At 38.3% G+C, this 24118-nt stretch overlaps 2 protein-coding genes across 2 annotated transcripts in view; one reads left to right on the forward strand and one right to left on the reverse strand.

Annotated features, from left to right (window-relative positions):
• The window catches only part of LOC143877419 (kinesin-like protein KIN-UB), a 38220-nt gene extending 24712 nt beyond the window's left edge, over positions 1-13508 (forward strand). Inside the window, exons 10-19 of the mRNA XM_077379457.1 lie at positions 1814-1960; positions 5760-5894; positions 6006-6137; positions 6824-6962; positions 7343-7435; positions 8876-9001; positions 9133-9258; positions 10522-10665; positions 12730-12858; positions 12942-13508. Of these exons, the coding sequence (XP_077235572.1) occupies positions 1814-1960; positions 5760-5894; positions 6006-6137; positions 6824-6962; positions 7343-7435; positions 8876-9001; positions 9133-9258; positions 10522-10665; positions 12730-12858; positions 12942-13102 (1332 nt within the window). The 3' untranslated portion in view covers positions 13103-13508. The remainder of the gene's footprint in view (positions 1-1813; positions 1961-5759; positions 5895-6005; positions 6138-6823; positions 6963-7342; positions 7436-8875; positions 9002-9132; positions 9259-10521; positions 10666-12729; positions 12859-12941) is intronic.
• Positions 13509-14061: 553 nt separating this feature from the next.
• On the reverse strand, positions 14062-15106 carry LOC143877420 (A20/AN1-like zinc finger family protein). The gene has a single exon (XM_077379458.1). The coding sequence runs from the start codon at positions 14981-14983 to the stop codon at positions 14498-14500; it is 486 nt and encodes a 161-aa protein (XP_077235573.1). The 5' UTR covers positions 14984-15106; the 3' UTR covers positions 14062-14497.
• Positions 15107-24118: the final 9012 nt, after the last annotated feature.

Here is a 24118-nt window from a genome sequence, read left to right on the forward strand (position 1 = left end):
ATTTATTTTTGATTGGCAATCTACTTTATTTTGTTTGCATGCAAGCACTTGTGAGAACTAGTTTGTTGTTGGACCTCTTTAGACTTAGTTTAGATACTTTTGACTATCTTTCTCATTAGAATGTATGCCTCAGCATATGTTGGAAGCACACCTTGATTTTTCTGTGTTGTGTTCTGTATTTCGAACTTCTCGATTTTTGGGCTTTGCCTTTCTCTCCCCCCCCCCCCCCCCCCCCCCCTAATAAATCGTTGTCATTCCAAAAAAAATGTTTTTGGTTGGACCTTACATTTGTTTGGGAAAATTACCAGACCCTCCCTTGACTGTTGTTTCTTAACCTAAATCTTCTTAACATTTGAATACTAACCAAAAATAACTTGCAATCTACCAATACTATCTATTCTCACTCTACATAATTTTTCTTTAACGATTTAAAAACCATATTTACTTCCAAAATTCTCCTCTAATAATTTAGCCAAGTTAAAAAATACAATTTCTAAATCGTTGTTTATTACAATTCTTACTAAGAGGATTTTAGCTGAAGGGTGTCAACTTAGGTGAGCCGACGATTGACTCGGGATGTTTTTAAATAGTTCTTAAATGATAGATCCTGAAAAATAAATCACCAAGATGCTGGATTTATGTCCGATCAATGGTTTCTATGTAGTTGTAATATAGTTTTCCAAAACCTTTATGCCCAAACCTGAATATCACTTTAAATCTCAAATGTAAATGACTTGTTTCGTTAATGGGATTTATAACTTATGATTTATATACCACCTATAACTTACACAATAGAGTTGGTTAAATGAAAGAAAAAGACGAAAAATGACATTTTGAATTCACAATTTCAGCTTTGTAGATGGTCATGTGAGACTTATGCCTCATACTTGGGACATTTTAATGCATACACATCACTATGCTTTAAGGTTTTGAGGCGGACATCTCATTAGAATGTATGCTCAGCATATGTTGGAAGCACGCCTTTAGGTGTATGCCTCTTCAAGCATTGCCTGACATAGAGGGTCAATTGTTGGATATGTGATAGCATGTTGTTGAAATTCTATTTGCTTTTTGATGAATCATAACTTTATTTATATTTTCAAAGGAAATGACAATTTCATTAAACAAAGGGGAAATCAATTATCAAAGGGAAGGGATTTCTCAGTACATAAAATGGAAAGACTTGCACCCTCCCTAACCAAGGGATTTTCTAACCCGTCTACCTCACGTACATGAACAAAGGACAACTCTAGACCATTGGAGAAATCCCAAAATTTATCTAGGACGTGCACCAACCTATAGGGGGGTCTGAAGTCCTTCTAGCCGGCCAGGCAATAACACTGCTAGAATCTCCTCCAACGGGAGTCCACAGCTTCTTGCAAAAAGGTGAAGCCATTTCACATGTCAAAATTCGATTAATATCGGTGACAAAGATAAATAAGTGACCGCTATTTCAAAAAAAAGAAAGAAAGATAAATAAGTGAAATGTGGTGGATCTTGGTCTAAAGATGCAACATGGATGTTTAATAAAAATAATTATTTTTTTGTTAACAATTGAATAATTTGGTATTCAAAAACATTCAAAACCTTATTTCGCATTAAAAACAATTGAATAATTTGGATATTTAATGTAAAGTGCACTTTTGGGTATGTGTTGTTCCTTGGTTCATTTTATGGGAACTTTTGCTACTGATCCTCGATATATTTGTTGATAGTAGTTTTATTTGCTTGCTATATTTGTTGTCTTTGATTTAGTGCTAAATTAATTTTTATTGTAAATTCAATTCATTGCTTTTCTTTTTCTTTTCTGTAGAATGAAAGGTTAAAGTACCAAAAAGATTATATGGAATCAATAAAGAAGCTCGAGGAACAATGGGTAATAAATCAAAAAAAGCTTGCCAATGATAGAACTGGAGTTGAAGCCAAGGATGAATGCCTGGATAAGACATGTAGCCAGGAGGTTTTATTCTTCCTTCCTGAATAATATTTCTTGTCAATTATTCCCATTTTTTGAAAGAATAGATCTTTATGATTTAATATTTTGTTAATTCATAATTTGGATGCATATCTTTTCATGCATTTTTTATTCATCTCTTATGTTAATTCATTCATGATTATGATGTTGCAGAATAATAACAAAGATGACTCTATTGAGCACTAACTAATTGATCTGCTTTGCTTATCTTGTTAAACCACAAGTCTAAAGTAAATTTCTTATGAGGTTATTGTCATTTGCCGAATGATTTTACTTTACTGCTGAAGGAAGTAAAATCATGATGGATGCATGTTTGGTGGCAGTGCTTGAATGAAATGCATTTGCATCTTGCAGACTTGCAAGCTTTGTGTCGGAACATCTCTAGTTTGAATAGCATGTATATCGTTAAGGCACAACATGTATTTCAAAGGAGATTGGAGATAACTTCATTGGCTGATGCCTATTTGATTGTTAGGCATTGTGGGTGCCAGTTATTATGGGACGTGTTTGCCTTCACTCTCTCGCCCGAATGCTCATATGTATGTTAGGTTATGAGGGCTCAATTGTGCTACATCATACGTCATGTTAACTAACCAACTTCTCCAAAAGCTTAAGCTGTTGGAGAAAGGCGTTATTTATCTTTTATACTTTAACACTCCCCCGCACGTGTGGCCCACTTGGCAAACACGTGGCACATGTGGTCCCACTTTGGGCCGACCATCGCATGTGGATTTTTGCTATTAGGAGGTTTGAACTCGTGACCTTTGGCTCTGATACCATGTTAACTAACCAACTTCTCCAAAAGCTTAAGCTATTGGAGAAAGGCGTTATTTATCTTTTATACTTTAACACGTCATATACTCATAAATGATATGGCTTGCCTTTTAAAAAAAATATTTGATGTAGCTTTTATATGTGTGTCAGTGTGTGTGCTGCGTTGATGTAAAAGGTTTTCTAAGTTTACTTGTCTCGGGACTCCAAATATCATATAGTAATTTTTACCACTAGTCTTCTAACTGCATAGGAAGTCACATTGCTGGTAGTACAACATACTATAATAAGATTTGTTAGACATGATTGATTGATGCATATTCGTTATCTTTCTGTTCAGAAATGTTGCCATGTGCAGTCTTTCTTGTTGGCTAAATGTTTACTGCGCTTGGAAACATCATATTATTCTTTATCTTTTTTTCACTGCAAACTAAATTTTCCTAGTATAATCCTAAATGGCATTAAGATGTTTTCTTTACAAGTATTGCACATCTGCATGGCCATGGATGAGATAATTTTCACCGCAAACTAAACTTTGTGTTCTAGCTGAGATAATTATTGACCTGGTCTATTTCGTCAATGCTTCTGTGTAGGCATTAGTGACTACTGTATAACTTGGAAGTCATAATCTCTGACCTTTATTCTTTTGCTTCTAATTGAAAGATGAGCATAGCTGCTTCATGCCATGTCTTTGTAATGTTCCTTTTTGGGGACATTGATCGAGTGTTGTGGATCGAATGGCAGTGCATGGATTGGGCCATGTGGGGCCCCTTTTTATGTGTTTGGGCATCATCTGTGGGGCTGGATTGGGTGGAATTGGCCCACTTGTGGGGGCATTGGAGTGGGAGTCTCTCTTTAGGACGAGGCGCCAAGGGGCCATCTAGCATCCAAAGGGGCCATGAGATGACCATCTTTTCACTATTTCTCTTTGGGGCAAAAATGATATGTGCACCCCTCTTTTTGAATATAAGTTCTTCACTTGAAATGAGGGTGGTATGAAACTAACACATTCAAAGAATTTATCTCATATGCTAGTGAAGCAACGAACTTGAAGGCAGTGGGTTTTCTATTTGGACGGTGTAGTGAGCACCCCATCTATTCCTTTATCCTCCTTGTGGCCGTGTGCACCTGGAGCTCATCCCTCCCACCAACATTTGAAGAGGTTGCCCCCTCCATTGAGCCAAACTTTCCATGGTGAAGCAAACTCCTCCATCCAAAGATCTGATGTTCTCTTTTTATTGTTCTTCACTTGTGTAATTGATGAATGTGGACCTCTGTAGTCATTTTCTTAGGGAAGCTATAGCTGTATTTTCTTTGTAAAACCATGCTTGGTGGGTTGAATGAAAGAGAAGTACAAATACGTCCTCTATATATTCACGTATTTGAAATGTTTGAGTGGATTGTCATGCATTTTGTGTAGTTAACAATCTTGTGAGAAATTTCATTGAACCATAGTTTTTTGGGCCTTCACAGTCTTGCTTCATGTTCTTTCTGGTGAGATTCACTGATCAGTTTCTTTAGTTTAGTTAGTCTGCCATGATTCATTTATTTATTTTTCAAATGGTGATTCTTGAGTAGCTTTATCTGAAGGATATCATGCCAATCACCATCATAATCACTCTTAGCACTCAAATGAGTATTGGGCTTGAAAATAATGCCTTCGCCTGTAACACCTTTTAAATATTGTAAGATGCCGCTAACTGCTTGCCAGTGAGAAACTATAGGAGAATATATAAGCTGTCTTACCACATTTACTGCATAGGCAATGTCAGTACGAGTAATAGTGTCTTCCTGAACCTGCAATAACATTCGGATCTGTAAGCGTATCAACGGGCTTAGTACCTAGTAACTAGTCTTCATCATTAAATATGTCACATACATCCTCTAGGATAAAATAATACTAAACTTCGATCTAGCTACTTCAATCCTAAGAAACTATCATACACGACCTAAGTATTTGCTTGGATGTGTTGTAATAAATATTTCTTCAATTTATCAATACTTGTCTGATCATCACCAGTAATGCCAGTGTCAACATAGACCTACAAGACCTTCTACAAACAAAAAATGAATATGATACACATGGCTCCTGAAAAAACTATATGCATTAACACTAATACTAAATTTTTCGAACCAAGCACGTGGAGATTGTATTAACCTATAAATAATTTTCTTCAACCTGCAACTTTATATGATTCCTTGAGCAACAAATCCAGGTGGTTGATCCATGTACACCTCTATTAATTCACCATTTGTAGATGCACTTTACAGTTTATACACATGTCACTCTAACCCTTGTTAGCAACAATTGAGATCACATCACAGAATTAAGTGTGGAAACAAGTGAAAAATTCTTAGGAACTATTTATCTATACCTTCCACAATGATCAATCTTAAATTTGTAGGATCCTCATGGGTAATCCGGGCCCAAGAGAGATCATGGTGTGTTTCGAAATGAAAAGGGGAGGTAATCTCCAGATTGGGGGGGGGGGGGGGGGGGGGGGGGGGGGGGGGTTAGGTTGTGGCTTAAGGGGGACTCATCAAATGTGATTGAGCAAAGTACAATTGTATGGGTCCGTGGCATTTGGCTCTCATCATTAATAGAATTTGGATTTGTATTAGTGCAGGGAGTTCATTTTATTTTATACACCCTGATGTTCCAATGAGAATGCGTACTTGTTAGCTAAGGATGGTGTTCTTAGAAATGTTCCTCATGTGGGGTAATCTCTGCATCAGATGTAAATTAATAAATTCCTGTTACTATCGCAAAAAAATAAAAATAAATTAAAAGTAAATTATCTACGTAATGTCTAGATGGTTAGTTTCTTCCTTGCTACCAGCTGGGATGATAAACAATTCATGTTATTTATGAATGCATTCATTTGTGTTATTGGTTAATTCTAATTATATATTCTGAGCAGTAGGATCTCTAATTTGCTTGTCTTCCCAACACTTTTATACTGTTGATTAGTTTGCTCGAACGGGTCCTCACTATTTTGTCTCTTGTTCACAGGGGCCAATGTCATCCGCCCAAGAGGAAATTGCTGAAGTCAAGCAGTCGCTTCAGAATGAAATTCATTTAAGACAGGCTGCTGAAGAGGAGGTCAATACTCTTAAAAACCAACTGGTGCATTTGAAAAGGTCAGAGGTATGATTACTCGTCAATTAATGCATATGATTTCTTTCTCATTTTTTAATATATTCTAGATTTTTGTATTCATAAATTTGGTTGGATATGATTACCTTTTGGGCATCCTAGGCAGTCGGAAGTGCTGAAATTTTAAAGCTCTCCAAAATGCTGGAAGATGAAGTCCGGCAGAAAGAAAAACTTGACGAAGAAATCACGATTCTGAAAAGTCAGTTGCTGCAATTAAGTTTTGAAGGTGATGAGGTATGCTATTTATGGAGACTGAACTTGTATTTCCATTCCCCTTCTATTTGTCTTTTCCTGAAAATGGAGCCATTTTCTTGAAAAGACAAGCGGGGGTGAAAATGCTGCATATTTAGGAAAAGACAAACAAAAAGGGGGCAAAAATGCTGGGAAAGGTAGTCGAAATATCATTTACCTTTATAGAGAGATCCTTTGAACAACCTCTTGTGGTGTGCATTTCTGAATTTTAATTTACTATTATGGTGCATGTCATGCCATCTTGGTTAGCAAGAATGGGCTTGATGCACTAAACAAGTGTGTTGTGGTCAGGGCTGTTGATCTGATGGGCCATCATTGGGCGACCCTGTGGGTCCAGGTCCCAATCGAGAGAAGATCCACCCGCAAGGTTGATATATGGGTTGGAAAAACCAAGGAAGACACCTTTGTATCGCCTTAATCATGGGGTTAGGTTCATTAGATGATGGTGGGAAGGGAAATGGGGTTAGACTATTAATGGTTGATCAGGGTTATGAACCTTATCACTATAGATTCAGTGTAGGCCCATGCCTACAAAGAGCGTTCTTGCTAATGGTGATCATTTGAAGAAATTTTTCCTGGGAAAAGTATTAGTTTTTATTGTTTCTTTATATTTTCTTTCCCCGTGATCGAAATTTCGCTATTTTAACAAATTTATTCCATCTTATTAGACAAGGAGGAGTCTTGACAGAGGTGGCTCTGGGAAAATCTTTAATGGTTTTGATTCTCTAATGAGCCAAGTTAGGCATCCACAACCCAAAGATTCAGGAAATGGACAGAAGGCCTCAATTGCCAAACTCTTTGAACAAGGTAGTGTGCCTAGTTTTGAACAGACTTACATATGTGTTAAAGTATAAGAGATAAATAACGCCTTTCTCCAACAGCTGAAGCTTTTGGAGAAGTTGGTAAGTTAACATGCTATCAAAACCAAAGGTCTCGAGTTTAAACCTCCCGAATAGCAAAAATCCACATGCGATGGTCGGCCCAAAGTGGGACCACATGTGCCATGTGTTTGCCAAGTGGGCCACACGTGCGGGGAGTGTTAAAGTGTAAAAGATAAATAACGCCTTTCTCCAACAGCTTAAGCTTTTGGAGAAGTTGGGTAAGTTAACATGAAGTAAACTACTAAATTATTGGCCATTTATGTTTTTCTATCTATTTTTTCTCTAATGGTGTGAAACAATATGCAGTGGGATTGCAAAAGATATTGTCTTTGCTTGAATCGGAAGATGCTGATGTTCGGATTCATGCAGTTAAAGTTGTTGCTAACCTAGCAGCTGAAGGTAGCTTATTGATAACTTTACAGATATAGATGTCTTTGATATAAAAAAGAGAGAGAGATAGATGTCCGCTTCCTATTCATTCGCAAGAAGTTTGTGCTGAAACTGCTTCTTTATGTTAAGATTCTTTTCTGATAATTTGATTGCCGATTTTCTTAACATGCCTGTGGTTATGAGTTCTCCAAAAAATCAATTTGTGGACTTATTGCTCCAAATCTGTCAGTTTCTAGCTATTTCTCTTTCCAGTTTTTGGAAGGTTTCTCAATGTTGTAACCATGGTTTTAAATTTCGTGTTGGAACCAAAACCGAAATTTCGCGAAATCTGAAATTTCCGATTGATTTCAGCCGAAATTTTGAGAATTCAGTTTTTTATTTTTAAATTTAGTACTCTACTCAACTCAACTCAACTAAGCCTTTGTCCCAACCTAGTTGGGGTCGGCTGAAATTTTGCCGATTTTTATTATTATTAAATTTAGTATTTTTCCAAAATTTCAGCCGAAATTTCGCTTTCGGCCAAGGCCGAAATTGATGCTCAAACCGAAATTTAAAAAAATAAAACCGTGGTTGTAACTGGGCATGATAAGTTATAACAGTAACAAAGCATGTATCGTATCAAGGACTTTGAAAAATACTTTTTAGCTAGGCATGTTTTTTGGTACATGCTTCATCTTTACTAGGCATGGACACAGAAACAATACAGCATAGAAATGATTGTACAACATGGCATCTAGGTAATTCAAGAAATAGGAATTCGTGTGTATAATTTGTTTGTGTGCGTATGTGTGTGAACTTTTGCTCCACATATTGGATTTTATACCAAGTTTAAAGTTTTTAAGGTTTGAAGGAACAGAGAAAAAGATGTATAAGAAGAAAGAATAGGGGAATTGAGAAAAAGTGAGAATTAATAAAATGACAAGCATACCCTCAGCTATATGAGAAATAACTCGAATACCTAATTCTCACATTAAGACTGAAATACCATGGGCCTTTTTCGAAGGAATCTTAGTTATGATACCAAATAATGCTGAACAAATTCACAATTGACGCTCCGATACCAATTTATGATGCAACTTATACATAAATAAAAAACTATGAGCCGATGAGTAGCTCATGATTTCAGATATGAATAAGATACTTCAAATCTGGAATAATTAACAAGTTAAATTACTGCAGAAAATTTCGGCAACTAACATTCAATTGATAACCAATCCAAAAGATCGAAACTTTTCTTCAGAAAATAGATGTAATCTAGGCTGGTCAATTGAGTGTATCCTACCCTTTGAATTTGTGCTCATAATAATTTTGCCAATGTATGATTCCCGCTGCTTCTCTCTGCTCTTTCTTGGTTGCGATATATATATATATATATATATATATATATATATATATATATATAAACATAAACGTTTTTTTTTCTTTTTGAACTTATTATGCCATGTGCAGAAGCAAATCAGGAGAAGATTGTGGAAGCTGGTGGTCTTACGTCCTTGCTTGTACTTCTTAGAAGCTCAGAGGATGAAACTATACGTAGGGTAGCAGCGGGTGCAATTGCCAACCTTGCTATGAATGGTAAATAGTTGTATTATTCTAATTTTTTTATTTTATCTTATGATTTATTATTAGTCCGACTTCATAACTGTGCCGGTCCGTCTGTGTACTCACTCCATGCTTTTGGTGTATCAATCTTTTCTGTACTGCAGAAACCAACCAGGAGCTTATTATGGCTCAAGGGGGAATTAGTTTGTTGTCAATGACTGCATCTGATGCCGAGGACCCTCAAACCCTTAGAATGGTTGCTGGTGCAATTGCTAATCTATGTGGCAATGGTAAACTGCTACTTTGTATCGGTATTTGCACTTTTCAGTTGATGTTGCTGATCGTAGAGTTGGTTGGTTTGTTTTTTAAATTAGGTCATAAAGTTCCTAGTAGTTTTTCTCAGGAAAAGCAGGTTAATGCCTTAAAGTGATTTAAAATTCTTTTATTCAGAGAATAACTTGAGATTAGACTTATTTGAATCAACATTGCTGCAATCACACCACTCAAGTTTACCGTTGTATTTAGGCGATTTTCTGCCTGACAATTCAGTTGACTAAACTTTCTTGTATGTTAATCTTAACTGTTCAAAGGTCACCTTACTCTGTTTTGGAGCTGAACCCCCACTCGTAACTATCAAAATCAAATGCCCAATCTAGACAGAAGGGTAAAATGTTGTGATTATGGACTGAGGAAAGATCATTACAAGAGTCATGGAAATATTTCTTTTCAAATATCTCGTAATTTATCTTACATGTATTTGGCCTATATTTACCCCAAATCTGTATGGGTTGTCCAAGTTTGCAAATGATCCTTGACTTGATTGCATCCAAGGGTTTCTTTCTGAATCTCTCGGCTATGGAAACACATAGGCCACTATCTTATGGAGGCACACACGCAAATTAAGCAAAGATCACTAATTGAGGGAGGGGGGGGGGGGGGGGGGGGGGGGCTAATGTGATTGCTTCCACATCAAATTAAAGTCCAGGATCGTGACGTTTTGCATCGATCATTTGAAGATTGTGGACCTTTGTCATAATTTCACCACCCCTCTTCCCAAACATGTCCTGTGAAGAGCCATTGACCGACTTGCTTGGGAGAGTAAAAAAAGTCTGAGATCGTCATGGGATCTGACTTACTTTGCCTTCTTTCTTGTATTTTTACTTGTCTGTTTTCTGTTAATTTGGAGCCATTTTGTCCCTTCCTCTTTGTTTTATCAAGTAAGTCACCAGTTCTTGTTCAAAAAGGGAAAAAATGCTTTTGTTCCTTTATATTTTAGATCTTTTTGTTTATTTTTGTCTTAGAAGAAAATAAGTTAATATTGGCAAAACCTGTGTCTTTTTCCATTTAGTTGTTAATATTTGTTCTAATATGTTTTATTATCTGAGTTATCTGAGAATTTGCTTCCCATTATTTCTGTTTGCGAAGTTGGATAAAAGTAGATAAGAGCCACTTTAACTGAAACTGCTTTTTAAGATCAGTTGGATCCTCGTCTTTATTACTCTTTTGTGATTGCTCTGCAGTCACTCTTCTAAGTTTTATGTTGCTTTCTTCAGACAAGCTACAAGCAAAGCTAAGAAGCGAAGGTGGTATAAAAGCATTGCTAGGAATGGTACGATGCGGGCATCCTGATGTTCTTGCCCAAGTCGCACGTGGCATTGCAAACTTTGCAAAATGCGAGTCCAGATCATCCACTCAAGGTAACACCTTACACTGCATTCTCTTAAAGTCCATATATCGTTGTGGTGAATCCCCACTCTTTATGCCTCTACTTAAATGGTAAATTCATTTTAATAGTGAAACTTTTGGTTCAAGTTAAATTCCACAAACCTAATAGTGAAACTTTTGGTTTTTCAATATTGTAGTTGGGAACTGGTATTTACATGGTTCATATTGGGAGCGATGGAGGGGTGCAACTCGGGCGGGCTCAACCCGAACCTGACGGGTTCAACCCGGAAAAAAGTCGGGTTGGGTTGAGTTCAGATCCGGTTCGGATTCGGGTTGAGTTTTCTCAACCCAGGTTGAGTTCGGGTAGAGGGCTTGGGCAACCCGACCCGAGTGAACCCGGCATTTTTAATATTTTTTTTATATTTTAAGCTTAAAATCTCGGGTTGGGTTCGGGTTGGCAATAAGGGTTCCTCGGGTCGGGTCAGGTTGAACCTCGTCGGGTTGGAACTCAGGTCGGGTCGGGTTCAGGTTGGCCTCAACCCGACCCAACCCGACGCGAGTTGCAACCCTAGGGTGGGGGGAATTCCTTGGACACAATGAGGGTTTGTTACTCCAGAAAATTAACACCTTCTGGTTTTTACCAGGAAACTCTTGATAATGGCCACTAGTTTAAGTGTGATTTAGTTTTCTAATACAGGAGCAGCCATTGCACCTACAAAGAAGTATTAGTTCTCTTTTTCTCATCAATTAAAGTTTTCTTTTTTCCTACTTTAAAGGGGCTTTGGGCTTTTTTTCAGGTTCGTAGGTTTTTTGTGAGTTTACTTTTGTTCTTGGAGTTTCTCTTTTCTTGATGGGTTTGGTGACTTGAGATGGTGGGGACCATCCATTTAAGTCAGTGCTTAAAACATAAAGTTAGATACTAATAAGTTAATGGTGGGTTCTATCACTTTAGTTCTTTTGACATTCACTTAACAAGAGGTCTGTAGGACCGAGATTAGCTAGTCTCAAGGGCTTTGATTGTTTTTAGGGTTATGAGAACCAGTGTTTAAAAACTCCTTGACTCAACAAGGAACTCCCCCGAGTCGACTCCTTTTTGCCTTGGCCGCGTTCCGCGTTGCACCACATCCGCATTCCGCATTTGTCCTACAGAGTCAATAAACTCCTTCGACTCTCCTAAGTTATGTCCGCGTCAAACTCGTCAACCACGTTCTTGGCCGCATCCGCGCCGAGTCAACAAGGATTTTTCTTGGCCGCATTCCGCATCACATCTGCGTTTTTAAACACTGATGAGAACATTATAAGAGAAGGGGTTGGGGGTTGGGTTTGAGGTTTATGTTGTAAGTCAAGTTGTTATTGATGATTTTGGAATTCGTAAAAGGGGTTCTCTCCCAAGAAGTTACACGAACAATGATCGTAAAGCTTGGGATTGGGCTTGCATGTCATCATTTTCTCTTTTCTATCAGACACAACCATCTTTTAGGCACAGTGTTGTCTGGGGTTGCTTTCTTTGTTAAGAATTGAAATCTTAAATCAATAGTCTGATAGGAAAAAAAATCAAGAATACCATACAATTATTTCTAGCTAAAAATAAATGGTATCTTAAATCAATAGTTAAATGGTATTCTTGGAAACTGCAGTTTCTTGTTGTGATAATTTTAAGTGGAGGCACTCGATTCATTCACTAAACCAAAAACATCAACTATCCCGATTTTCTTCCGCTTTTACCCTATGGAATAAGTGGCACATTTTTTAGGGAAAAAACATCTATAGTTCTGTTAAAGTATAAAAGATAAATAACGCCTTTCTCCAACAGCTTAAGCTTTTGGAGAAGTTGGTAAGTTATCATGGTATCAGAGCCAAAGGGCTCGAGTTCAAACCCTCCCGGATAGCAAAAATTCACATGCGATGGGCGGCCCAAAGTGGGACCACATGTGCCACGTGTTTGCTAAGTGGGCCACACATGCGGGGGAGTGTTAAAGTATAAAAGATAAATAACGCCTTTCTCCAACAGCTTAAGCTTTTGGAGAAGTTGGTAACAACAAAATTGGGCCCCTTTTATATATTGATGCATAATACTTGCTATTTCACCATCACAGGCACAAAGACTGGAAAATCTCTACTGATTGATGATGGAGCGCTTCCTTGGATTGTACAGAATGCCAACAATGAGGCTTCACCAATTAGACGCCATATCGAGCTTGCATTGTGCCACTTGGCGCAACACGGTGAGTGGGACTTCCCTTCGTGACCTGACAATTTGATTGTCATCGATCTCATGAAAACTGATAATCCCGGTTTCTCTTTGCAGAAGTGAACGCAAAGGACATGATTAGTGGGGGAGCCTTGTGGGAACTGGTTCGCATTTCGCGGGACTGTTCTCGAGAGGATATAAGGAATCTTGCACACCGGACACTGACTTCCAGCCCCATTTTTCAAACTGAATTGCGACGGTTGCGGATAGAATTTTAGTGGAAAAGCTAAAGGGTTGCTTAGAGGATTTTTCAGAGTGGGCTTTTTGTACAGCTTGAGCAAGCTTGACAGGTATGGTCCTTGCACTAAGGACTGGCTGAAGAATGTGGTTCAGTTTTAAGATGAATAAGCGAAGCCCATGTTTAATTTGGGGCCTTCAAAGTTTTGCCAAAAGGGGGTGTTGCTCGGGTTTGGATTTACAAAGGAATTTATAATTATACATGAGTATCCCATCTTTGTACCACTTGCAAGGGATGATGCTGCCTAAATGTTGTAGAAATTATTATTTATGTATATGCAATGAGAAAAGGATCGCTGTAGAAGGCAAAAACAAGAAGTTTATTGAACTTCAAATTTCTTGTTTTCTAATTATTATTTTAGGGTGGGGATGGACCCCACATCATAAGTTGACCTTTTTTATGCCAAAGATACCATATTTTGCCCGTAGTCAGAAACGAACCAACACTAGAAAATCTCATGTAAAACTGATCTTCATGGGGTTTTCTATTATTAATCCCTAATCTGCAAAATATTTTCCCAATTTGGTTGCCGGAATTTTTTGGTTCTTGGGATTTCTGTGGAACAAAAAACTCCCTGGGACTATGGTGGGGGGAAAATGGGTATTGTTTGGTTGCTTGAACTGTTGGGAAGAAAACAATTCTTCTACAAGCTTATTTTTGGTTCTAGGATTATTTTGGTTCCTCGCAGTATATTTTTTTTTCCAAGGTAGGGTTTCGCGCGGGGTTATTTTGATTCCTGGGATTATTTTGGGCCCAGCAACCAAACGTGGGTTTCCCGTGGAAATTCCATAAAAGTCTCAAGAACCAAAGAAAATCCGGCAACCAAACGGACACGTTTTTTGGAAAAAGTTAGCTGCGAAATGGCTTTCTAAGAATTGCCTAGCAAAGTCCCATTCTTAGTATCTAAGGATTTTTAATATATTTTAATTACATCTTGGCAAAACTTAAAACCTGATAATTGATGCGCTCACACGAAGAAAAGGCCATCTTGTGGTTATCTTGATTGCCTTTTAACCGGCAAAAACAGAGATATGGACCCATAAATTATGCCAAGAAGATTAACTCAAAAAATATAAAAATAAAAACAAAGAAAGGAGCATAAGAGAAGATTAAGGCAACAAAACAAAGAAAAGAACCAGAAGATTGAAACAACAGCTATTTCTATCTAATATAATTCTATTTTATTATTCAAACCAGATTCCAACCCAGCCTGTGTTCATACTTCATATAGAGAGAGAGAGAGACAGAGAGAGATCATTCCTTACACTCCACGACAAAGTAAAATAAATTACAACAGCCCCCCCACCCGCACCCCCTCTTTCCTGGTAAAGGAAACACCTTTTTCTTCATAACTAAAATGACGAAACCACCCTCCTCAAATCCTCTCCACCTTATCCTTCTTCACAACAGGATTCGCCTTAGCAATAGCATCCCTCCCCAACCCCTTAAAATCAAACTCGCAATCGTGCTCCTCCGCATACCGATGACTCGCACAAAACGTGCTCCCACACCGGCACGTGAACCCGGTCAGCCCCACACGTTTCCTGCAACTCCGGCAACGATTCCGGTGGCCGGATTCCGGCACCGGAGGATTTCCAACATCAGTAGAAACAGAAGATGAATTCGATGACGAAGAAGAAGCTAAAGTCTCCGTGACGGATTCTTGTGAAGAGATCAAATTCGTAGCGAAAGATTTCTCGACGGCGGCTTTCGCAGAGGCGGATTGTTCTTCTTTGATTCGGAAATCTCTGTAACACTTTGAGCAGAGATTTAGGGTAGACGCGCTCCCAAAGAAGCCACAGCCATTGGCGCAGAGCTTAGGGCTTTCTTCGAATCGGTTAAAGCTATCTTCGGAGGCCATTTCGACAGGAAATATTTATCAGAGGTTTTTCAGATCCTCTCCTCTGGTTTTCCTGCAAGTTTGAAATCCCTATTATATCAGAAATCAGTTGCTTTTTATGGTGGGAGAGAGGAATCTCTTTTGTTATTATATAGAAAGTGAAGAAGAGTTTCCTAAACCGACTTGACTTCTTTGATTGACCGAATTACCCTAAAGTTTCCTTTACGAAAAGTCGCTTTAGGCTTTACCAATAATAGGTCCGATGGTATTTCTGTCAATTTAAATAAGCCACTTACGATTATTATTTTTTAATTTTTTATTTCCTACCATAATAAAAAATTGGGAAAAATTCACTTAGACGCCCTTGGGGTTGTATTGTGGATGACAGTTGGCGGTTCGTTGTTTCTTCTTTTGGTGTAGTTTTTGCCAATAGGTGGGGCCACCGCGTCATAGCTGGAGTTGCTGACGTGGCGATATTAAACGTATTAGGCGGCTTGAAGTCGAGGTAAATTACTCGGCAATTCCTCCTCGGTAATTACTCAACGCGTGAATTGGGTTTCGAATTTTGAATCGCGCCGATTAATTTGGGCCTACTAGATGAACGGTTTAGATCATTAGAAGAAAAGTCCGCGCTGATTCCGAGGAACACATGGGAGTCTACCAAGATGATCACAACCATCCGTATGGTGAATGGATGATGATCCTAGCCGTTTAATTTACCAAGGTTCTGTTCGTTTCAGATTATGCCAACCGATTGTCAGCCCTAAACCTATTATTGGACTCAATTTTAAGTCCACATTCGTTTAAATTTTGGGCCAATAATTGGTTGGGGTCTACACCATCAGTTGTCACTATATGAAGCTAAATGTAATTTTGAGTCCAATAATAGGTTTTGGGCTTACAATCGATGGTCATAATCTAAAACGAACAGGACACAGTTCGTTTGAGATTATAACAACTGATTGTAAACCCCCAGCCGATTATTGGACTCAAAATTAATGTAATTTCGACTCCAATAACCGGTTGGACACTTACAATTGGTTGTGATAATCTCAAACGAACAGGTGAGATTTTTCTATATACCTATAAGTCTATAACATGATTGTGGCAGACTCCGAATGAGTCCAATTCATTTTTTGCAAAAGCTCAACTCGACCCCACCCAGGTTGCACCCTACCCGGTTTAGATTGCTGGAAAAGTTTGGCAAGGTGAAATTTTGCGGTGAATTGGGACGGATTCTTAGAGCTAAAAGAGCGAGAATGAGAATAGTTGAAGAACGCGTCTTTAGACCATAGTTTGTGTCAACAATTCAGTCATAGCCGGCAAAAAATAATTTAGATTTTAAGAAGAATCCTAGAAAACGAGTGGGTGGAAACACATACCTTAACTTATTGTATCAAGAACTCCGAGACCAAAGTCTTTGATGTTCCCAGCAAAGTCTCAGAGCTAAAGCTAGAAGACTTGAAATTTTCAATCTTCTTTCCACCGTTCATGTCAATACATACTGCTTATTTATAGACTTTCAATGAAAGACTTCATCTAAGACGTAAACTTCTAATTCCACCCAAATACTGACTCTATTGATACTAAAATAATTTTATATAGGACGTAAACTCCTAATTTCACCCTAATACTCAATCTATTAAACATAAAACAACTTTATCTTAGACTTAAACTCCTAATTTCACCCGAATACTCCTCTATTTTTTTTTTTCAGTTTGGAGGGATTATTATAGTCTCCTACAGCTAGTTAGAGAATTGTGAAATAAAGAAAGGAGTGCCATTATTAGAATGAGGGACTGCGCGTGTTCTCATTTTAGAAACATTAAAAGTTCTCCCACCTTAGGAAGTTTCCAACGTCTCTTACTATTTAGTCTTAAATTAGGCCGTGTTTGGCAACCATGAATATTGTTTTTCATGATAAATGATTTGAGAGGGCACGAACGAGGAGACATTGCAAGGTGGGTAAAAAAACGAAGAGAGCTTTTAATGTTTCTAAAATGAGAAAACGTGCACTCCCTCATTCTAATAATGGCACTCCTTTCTTTATTTCACAATTTTCTAATTAGTTGTTGGAGACTATTATAATCACTCCAATTTTCTAATTAGTTGTTGGAGACTATTTATTTGACAATTTTCTAATTAGTTGTTGGATAAAATTTTGTTAGCTGTATACACGATTTAGTCTAGAAATGGTTTTGGGGAGATAAAGATTTTTTTTTAGTAGTGAGATTTTTATATGGTGCCCGAGGGTGAAGTCCCTTGATATTTGAAACAACTAAAGAGAGAGACATATTTTGTAACGCTATTCAATAGAAGAACAATGGCCAACAAGATGTGCTTGGTATGTGTGATATAAGAACAAAACTATAAGTAGATAATAGAAAAAGAAACCTTCAAAATATGGGGTGAGCTTGGCACTTTTTCTTCAATCAGTAGCTTGCTCGCAAGAGCTTCAATGGAAGTCTTCCTATAGTGGAGAATCTCTTCAGAAGAAATGAGTAAATGGAAATTGGCTTAGTCAATAGAAAACGGAGTTAGGGTGCGTTTGGATAACGAGAATCAGGAATCGGCATTGTGATGAGATTCAGTTCTATTACAATTCCACGGTGAAGGGAATGTGAATTCCAAAAGCAGTGTTTGGGTAAACGGGGGAAAAGAAGGAATTCACAAATTGTGAAAATAGGTATTCACATCCTGCCTAGCCTTCACGCTCGGGCATCATATAATTTCTCTTTAGTTGTATGCATGATTTTTTCCGTAGAGAGAAGATTGTCCGACTGTAAACACAACAGGGCTGTGGTTGAGACGCAGAGACTTAGAATAAATCTAAAAGTACCTTTAATTTTCAAAAAAACAAACTATATACCAAGTTACCAACATGAAAGAATGATGTTTTGTACACCGTATTCTTTATTTAACAAGTTTCAAAACTTCTCTTTCTTTTTATTAACTTTTCGGATTAGTTTTATCCTCCTTGATCACGGATTTAGAATCATCTTACCAGGGTGAGACAGAGGGGCAAAAGACTAAACTAGTGATGCCCAACGATGTTCAGATTCGACCATAATATACGTGTTAGTGGGTCCAGGATGTATGTATTTGTTTTCCTTGTAAAAAACAATGATCCTATCTGCCCCCCTCGATGTTTGATCCAACTAAAGCCACTTATAAAGTATAGTATTGAGGGATCACGGCACCCTTATTATAGGCAACATAATATAAAGCCCCCCATTTCATACGTTGTGTGTGCACGAAATCAATTATTTTTTCATAATGTACAGTGGGTCCCAATTTATAGGTTCATACAAAAATTTCATTTGTTGGCCCACAATGTGATTTACCCATAGATCATTTCCATCGGATGATCCTAACCCTCAGATCTGTAAAGGAACTGCACAGTATAGAAAGCCCTATAGATCGGGTGTAAGGAATTAAGGATCATCCTATGGCGATGATCTACGGTGTATATTTACATTCTGGATAATCCTATAAAGTGGGCCCCACTGTACTCTTTTGTAAAATACTGGAATAGGGGCATTATCAAGGAAAACAATAGGGGTGTTAATATCAATTTTCTAATGGATATTTTTTATTTAAATAATGACAATTTCTAACAAATTTAGTCCTCTTGAATTCACTCGAAGAAAAAATAGTAACAGCAGCTTGTATTAATTAAAATGTTACTAAATAAAAAAGCTAACTTAAGCACATCACATGCCACTCTCCTCCTCCTCCTCCTCATCTCACATGACTTCTTACAAAAATTCCGGACTCAAACCCCAAATTAAAGCTTATTCCCTTTCCCTTGAATTTTTTTTTTTTCCAGAATCCATCGACAAGAATTCGATGTAAAATCACCCCCATGCCTTATTTTTCCCATAAATAAACAAAAAGAAAAGACCCAACAAGATCAGACACAAAAAGAAAAGACCCAACAAGATCAGTGTTCGATAGAGGCAAGGGAGATTTCAGGGAGATGTGAGAGTTTCTTCTTGAGCTCAGAAAGCAAAGCTCGGTTCTCTTCGTCCAAAAGCAAAGCCCTTTTCCTCAGCCTTTCGTTCTCCTCGATGATACACTGGTTCTCCAAGTATAGCCTCAAGTTCTGAAATTCCATTTCTGTCCTTCCTCTGCCTACTGCTTTCGACGAACTCCTCATCCTATTTTTACAAACTCACATTAGGTTACATGTAAATTAATCTTACGTGCTTTAAATGAAGGAGAAAAAAGGAGAAGAGATTCTCATACCTTGTTGTTAGTCGGACTCGAACCTTGGATTTGCGGAGTCTACAATAGATGGGATGATTCCATTGTGATACGTTAAAACACATGTTTTTGTATGTGATTTTATAAATATAAATGCTCTTGTGTGGAGGGGAGAGAAAGAGGGTGAAGGGCTCTATTTCAAATGGGGTGACTGAATAGATGAATGGAAATTGAGAGAATAAATAGACTGAGGTGACGATGGTGTTTATGTGGTATGTATGTGTGCATGCATCTATGGAATGCAAGTAGATTCGCAATGATGTCGTGGGAGGAATCATGATGACCGCCACCTCTTCGTCTCTTGTAAGTCATAGATGGATGATGGAGAGACTCTCAAGTGAAAACACGAAAATACCCCTAATTCTTTATCTATTCACCTAATTTCCCTTTTTTTAGAAACAGACAAACAAAAAGAGGAGAAAATAGTGGGAAGAGGGTTTGGGAATATCATTCTCCTCATCGGCAATTGCCCTTTCACTCTGCCTTTTTTTTTCCTTTTTGCCTTGGAGTTTAGTGGTAATATATGAAGGGAAGGAGTAAGTAGGGACATCGGATAAAGGCAAAGTAAATGAGAACAAAAAAATGGGCCCCCGCTCAATGCTGCCTGTAAAGTTTCATCTAGGAAGGCTCAGCACGAATGAATTGGTTATAACATGAAATTCAACATAATCAAACGATCACGATCGTCAAATTAATGTGACATTTGGTCCCTAAACAATCCCGCAATCTGCCTCCAGCATATGAATGGTCCATGTCACATCCTCAGGGTGTTGGCGGTTTTTAGTGTGGCCCACATCGGGTGCCATTCATAGTGTTTCAGTTTCCGTCGGTCCCTAATCCAAGAAGAAAATTGTGCCTGCAATTCCATGGTTTCAATCCAATTTCAAGTTCTGATGGCCATGGCCGGAGGTGTGTTCCGCATTAATTACATGATAATTTACAGTTAACACAGGGCCCCTTATATCTAGTGCTTGTCCCCGTGATTCAGCGACTAACTTGGATCTTAGGGTGAGGACAAATTTACATAATTACTCAACCAAGTTGCATCAATTACAAAATTGGCATCATTTCGTTTGGTTTCATGACTCGTACTCTTAACATCTCCCATTTATGACACAGGAAGAGAACACTTCACACTTCACACTTCACACTTCAACATCCGGATGTCTTTCGGATTTATTTTCTCAATAATTATAAGTGAATTGAATAGAGGAAACCACTGACAGGTTCCCATTTATTTTCTCAATTTCTAACAATTCACGAGTTTATGGAACAGGTACGGGTTGCCTTCCGTGAAAAAATGGGGGTATTTTCGTAAATTTTGAGAGGAAAATGTGGTTGCAACTCCACTCAATTATTGCACAGTTTGAAAATGAAGTTGGGGTGCCAAACTCTCTGATCAATGCCACATTTCGTTTGGAGAAAAGGACAGGAAGAAAAAGGTGGAATTGGGTGGCCGTGCGTGTAGGAAGAAGTGCACTATTTAAATATGGTTATTAGATATGGGTTGAGAGTGGTGGTGGTGGTCGCAGTCGAGTACGAGTCATTGTTGTTAGGTTAGCCCTGTTTTTTTTTTTTTTTTTTTCTATTTTCTTCGTGCAATTGATTGCTTACATTCATGCTCATTTACGTTTGGAAACGTAGACTCTCACACATATATATATGTATATACACTCAATGATAAAGTGAAGGGCGCCCTTGCAAAAACCATCTAGAAGGGCACCTCCATTGGTCATCTCAATAAAGTGCATCTATAAGGGCATAGAAAAGTATAAAAGTGGTGTAGAAAATATAAAGTTAAATGAACAGTAAATGCACGTTATTTAGATGGACCAATGGTAGCACACTTGTAGATGGTTTTTGCAAGCGTGCCCTTCATTTTATCATTCCTACATATGGGCAAATGATATAGGCACAACCGTGTTTTGATAGTTGGCCCAAACTCAACTTGGGCATATGCCTTGTCCACGCTGTGGTAATAGTGGGCATGGTTCATTGTTAGAATGAGGTCGGGCCCTACCACAAACCATTCTTCTATCACGGGATAAGAATACAACTTAAATATTATAACCAGAGAATACAAACTCGAAATATACCACCGTGTTGCAACTTGCAAGCCATAATCAAATATAAATGTGGTAGGCAGAGACACCCGTACTGACCAAATCACCATACAAATTTGGAGCCTCCTCCCTCCAAAGTTATAAACTAAAAAATATAGAGAACATTCATAAATCTTGTACTAAATAGGCTTAGAGACATGCCTGTTCAACGTCAGCTGGTTTAAGCTGCTATTTTTCTCTCCATTCAACAATTCAAGAGAGAGAGAGAGAGAGAGGATGGTCCCCAGTGTATTGGGCCCAATCCAGTTGCATATAGTTCATTGTCGCTCTCTGCTTTAGAAGTTTTAAAGAATCATGTTCCTTCCATGTGGTCCATTTAAGTACTCTTTAGTCATCATATTGGTTTGAATGTAAAGAAAAGGGTGACCCTCATTTTTGAAGAGGAGAGACTAGTCGGAGGGCACCCTTTTGGTTACTTAGTCGTCTGTATGGATCATGATGCTCTTTTGAATACATGGGAGCTCGAGCCAGAAAAGATCATGAGGACCACTTTGCATCTTCATCATCTCATCTTCTTGGGCATGCATGTAGTCAACAGGGAAATGAAGCCTTCCCCACGCTCTTCATTCTGTATCGATGCCTTTTGAATCGATCTTCAACACCTTTGACGTATGTCACATGCACTCATCCATGATCATTGCTCATCCCCATAGGGTCCACATTCCACGTCACCCTATTTCACCCAACGGCCATTTCCCAATACACTTGATTGCATTCAAGATTGGTACTGTCCACCATCATCGTCATCATGCATTTAACATCCATCCATACATTAAGATATTCTTGTGTATTGATATGCTTTTGGCTCTGTTATGTACTCTACTTTTAAGGCTAAGGGCCTTTTGGATACCATCAAAATTTGTCCTTATTTGCCTCAGAACTTAGGAAAAAGATTCCATAAAGATCAATGGTTAGGATCAATTCTAGGGTTTCGGTGGTGTGTGTGTACAATCAAGAAGTCGATCTTGTAGAATATCATGAGGCCACCAAGATGATCCTTAGTCCCATGCCGAACAAAAATCCCTTACGTATGATAAAGAATTACAAAAAATCAACCGTTTAGATCTTGTTGGCAGAACCCAAAATGAAGCTTGATTGATCAGGAACCGGGGCCTGTCTGATCAAGGTCTTCTCAACAGCATTTGGCTGAAATTGCTGTCGATAGTGGGACCAACAGATCCGATCACATAGACATGGAGCAAATGGGACCCAAATAGTGTCGTTTAGGAACGATCCGGACGATCATTGTTTTTTAAGCATTTTCCAATTTTCAAACGATACAGTTAATGGCTTCCAAACATTGAGAGAGGTCTGAATGTCCCATTTGCAGATAAAGATCTTGGTGGCATCGAAGAGACCCCCCTCAACTGCTTTGCAGAAATTAGCTCAACTACCTTACAGTTCATTGGTAAAAATTGCCCATCTGAACCGAGCTCAACCAATATTTCCAAAGATCAACCCTAGTTGCACCCAATATCCTGCAAATTATCAAGTGCAAATCAAACCTGAAGGTCCTGAACTGAACCAAGTTTGGAACTTGGTAACTACTATATATGATGTTTGTATAGCACTTGTTCTTAGCTGTGCAATGCAGTGGTTAGCCACCATCCCCGTACCCACATGGTAATTGGGATCATCGATACGATTAACCACCAAGTGGGTGAGCCATACCCTAAATTGGTCGGCACAATTTTAAAATTATGATAAATAATTGCCAAAAAAAATATATTAGAATATGTGGAATGTTCCAGGAACATGCAGTAAAAAAACACAGAAGGCACCTTGAAGACTTCGTATCTAAAATATTTAGAAGGCCATAGAAACTTGAAAGTCTAAAGAGGCTGCACCATGATTATACAAGCTTGGAAAGGCGTACCAGGAGCTCGGTCAATAAAAAAATTTTGACAAACAAGGCAGTACGACAGTCGGCAACCGGCACTTGAAAACTAATGTACTCTTTCCCGTAACAGGATATTTGCCAGAAATAGAGAAAAGTAGAGAAAAGTATGGAATGAGGGCCGATGTTTAGTGAAAATACGGATTAATTACACCTTTTAAAACAAGAATAAAAAAAGGGCTAAACTTCAAAATCGGGTGGTCAAAAGACCCTTATGCCCTTCTGACATTGACAAAGTCCTCCTTTTTCATTATTGAATCTTAAATTGGCCCGATTCACGAGGCTTTTTTTATTCATTTAAATGTGTATTTGAACCGAGAGAACCTTGGGTTCGTTTCTATCTTGGCCGTCGGAAATAACTAGAGACGAATGGATCTTGACACGTGTTGGAAAACTTTTTGGAACCCCGACGTTATCGTACTTTTTGGAACACAGGCGTTATCTTTTCTCACTTATCTTTTGTCTTAGAACGATAGACATTATCTTTTCTCACTTATCTTTTCAACACGTGTCAGGCATCCATCCGTCTCTAGGTATTTCCGACGGCCAAGATAAAAATAATGGGTACGCCAGAGGAAAATAATGGGTCTGCCGATGGAAATAATGGGTACGCCGGCGGAAATAATGTGTACGCCGATGGAAATGATGGTTACAGAGAGGGAAATAATGGGTACGCCGGCGAAAATAATGGGTACGCCGATGGAAATAATGGTTACAGAGAGGGCAATAATGGGTACGTAGGCGGAAATAATTGGTACGACGATGGAAATAATGGTTACAGAGAGGGGAATAATGGGTACGCCGATGGAAATAATGGTTACAGAGAGGGGAATAATGGGTATGCCGGGGAAATAATGGGTACTCCGATGG

Source organism: Tasmannia lanceolata, unplaced genomic scaffold, assembly GCF_043159265.1.
Source record: "Tasmannia lanceolata isolate RefF3 unplaced genomic scaffold, GAP_Taslan_0.1 ptg000005l, whole genome shotgun sequence".
Taxonomy (NCBI): domain Eukaryota; kingdom Viridiplantae; phylum Streptophyta; class Magnoliopsida; order Canellales; family Winteraceae; genus Tasmannia; species Tasmannia lanceolata.

Bases quoted from the DNA above. Each gene is read 5' to 3' on its own strand.
- LOC143877420 (XM_077379458.1), bottom strand. From the start codon at position 14,983: ATGGCCTCCGAAGATAGCTTTAACCGATTCGAAGAAAGCCCTAAGCTC.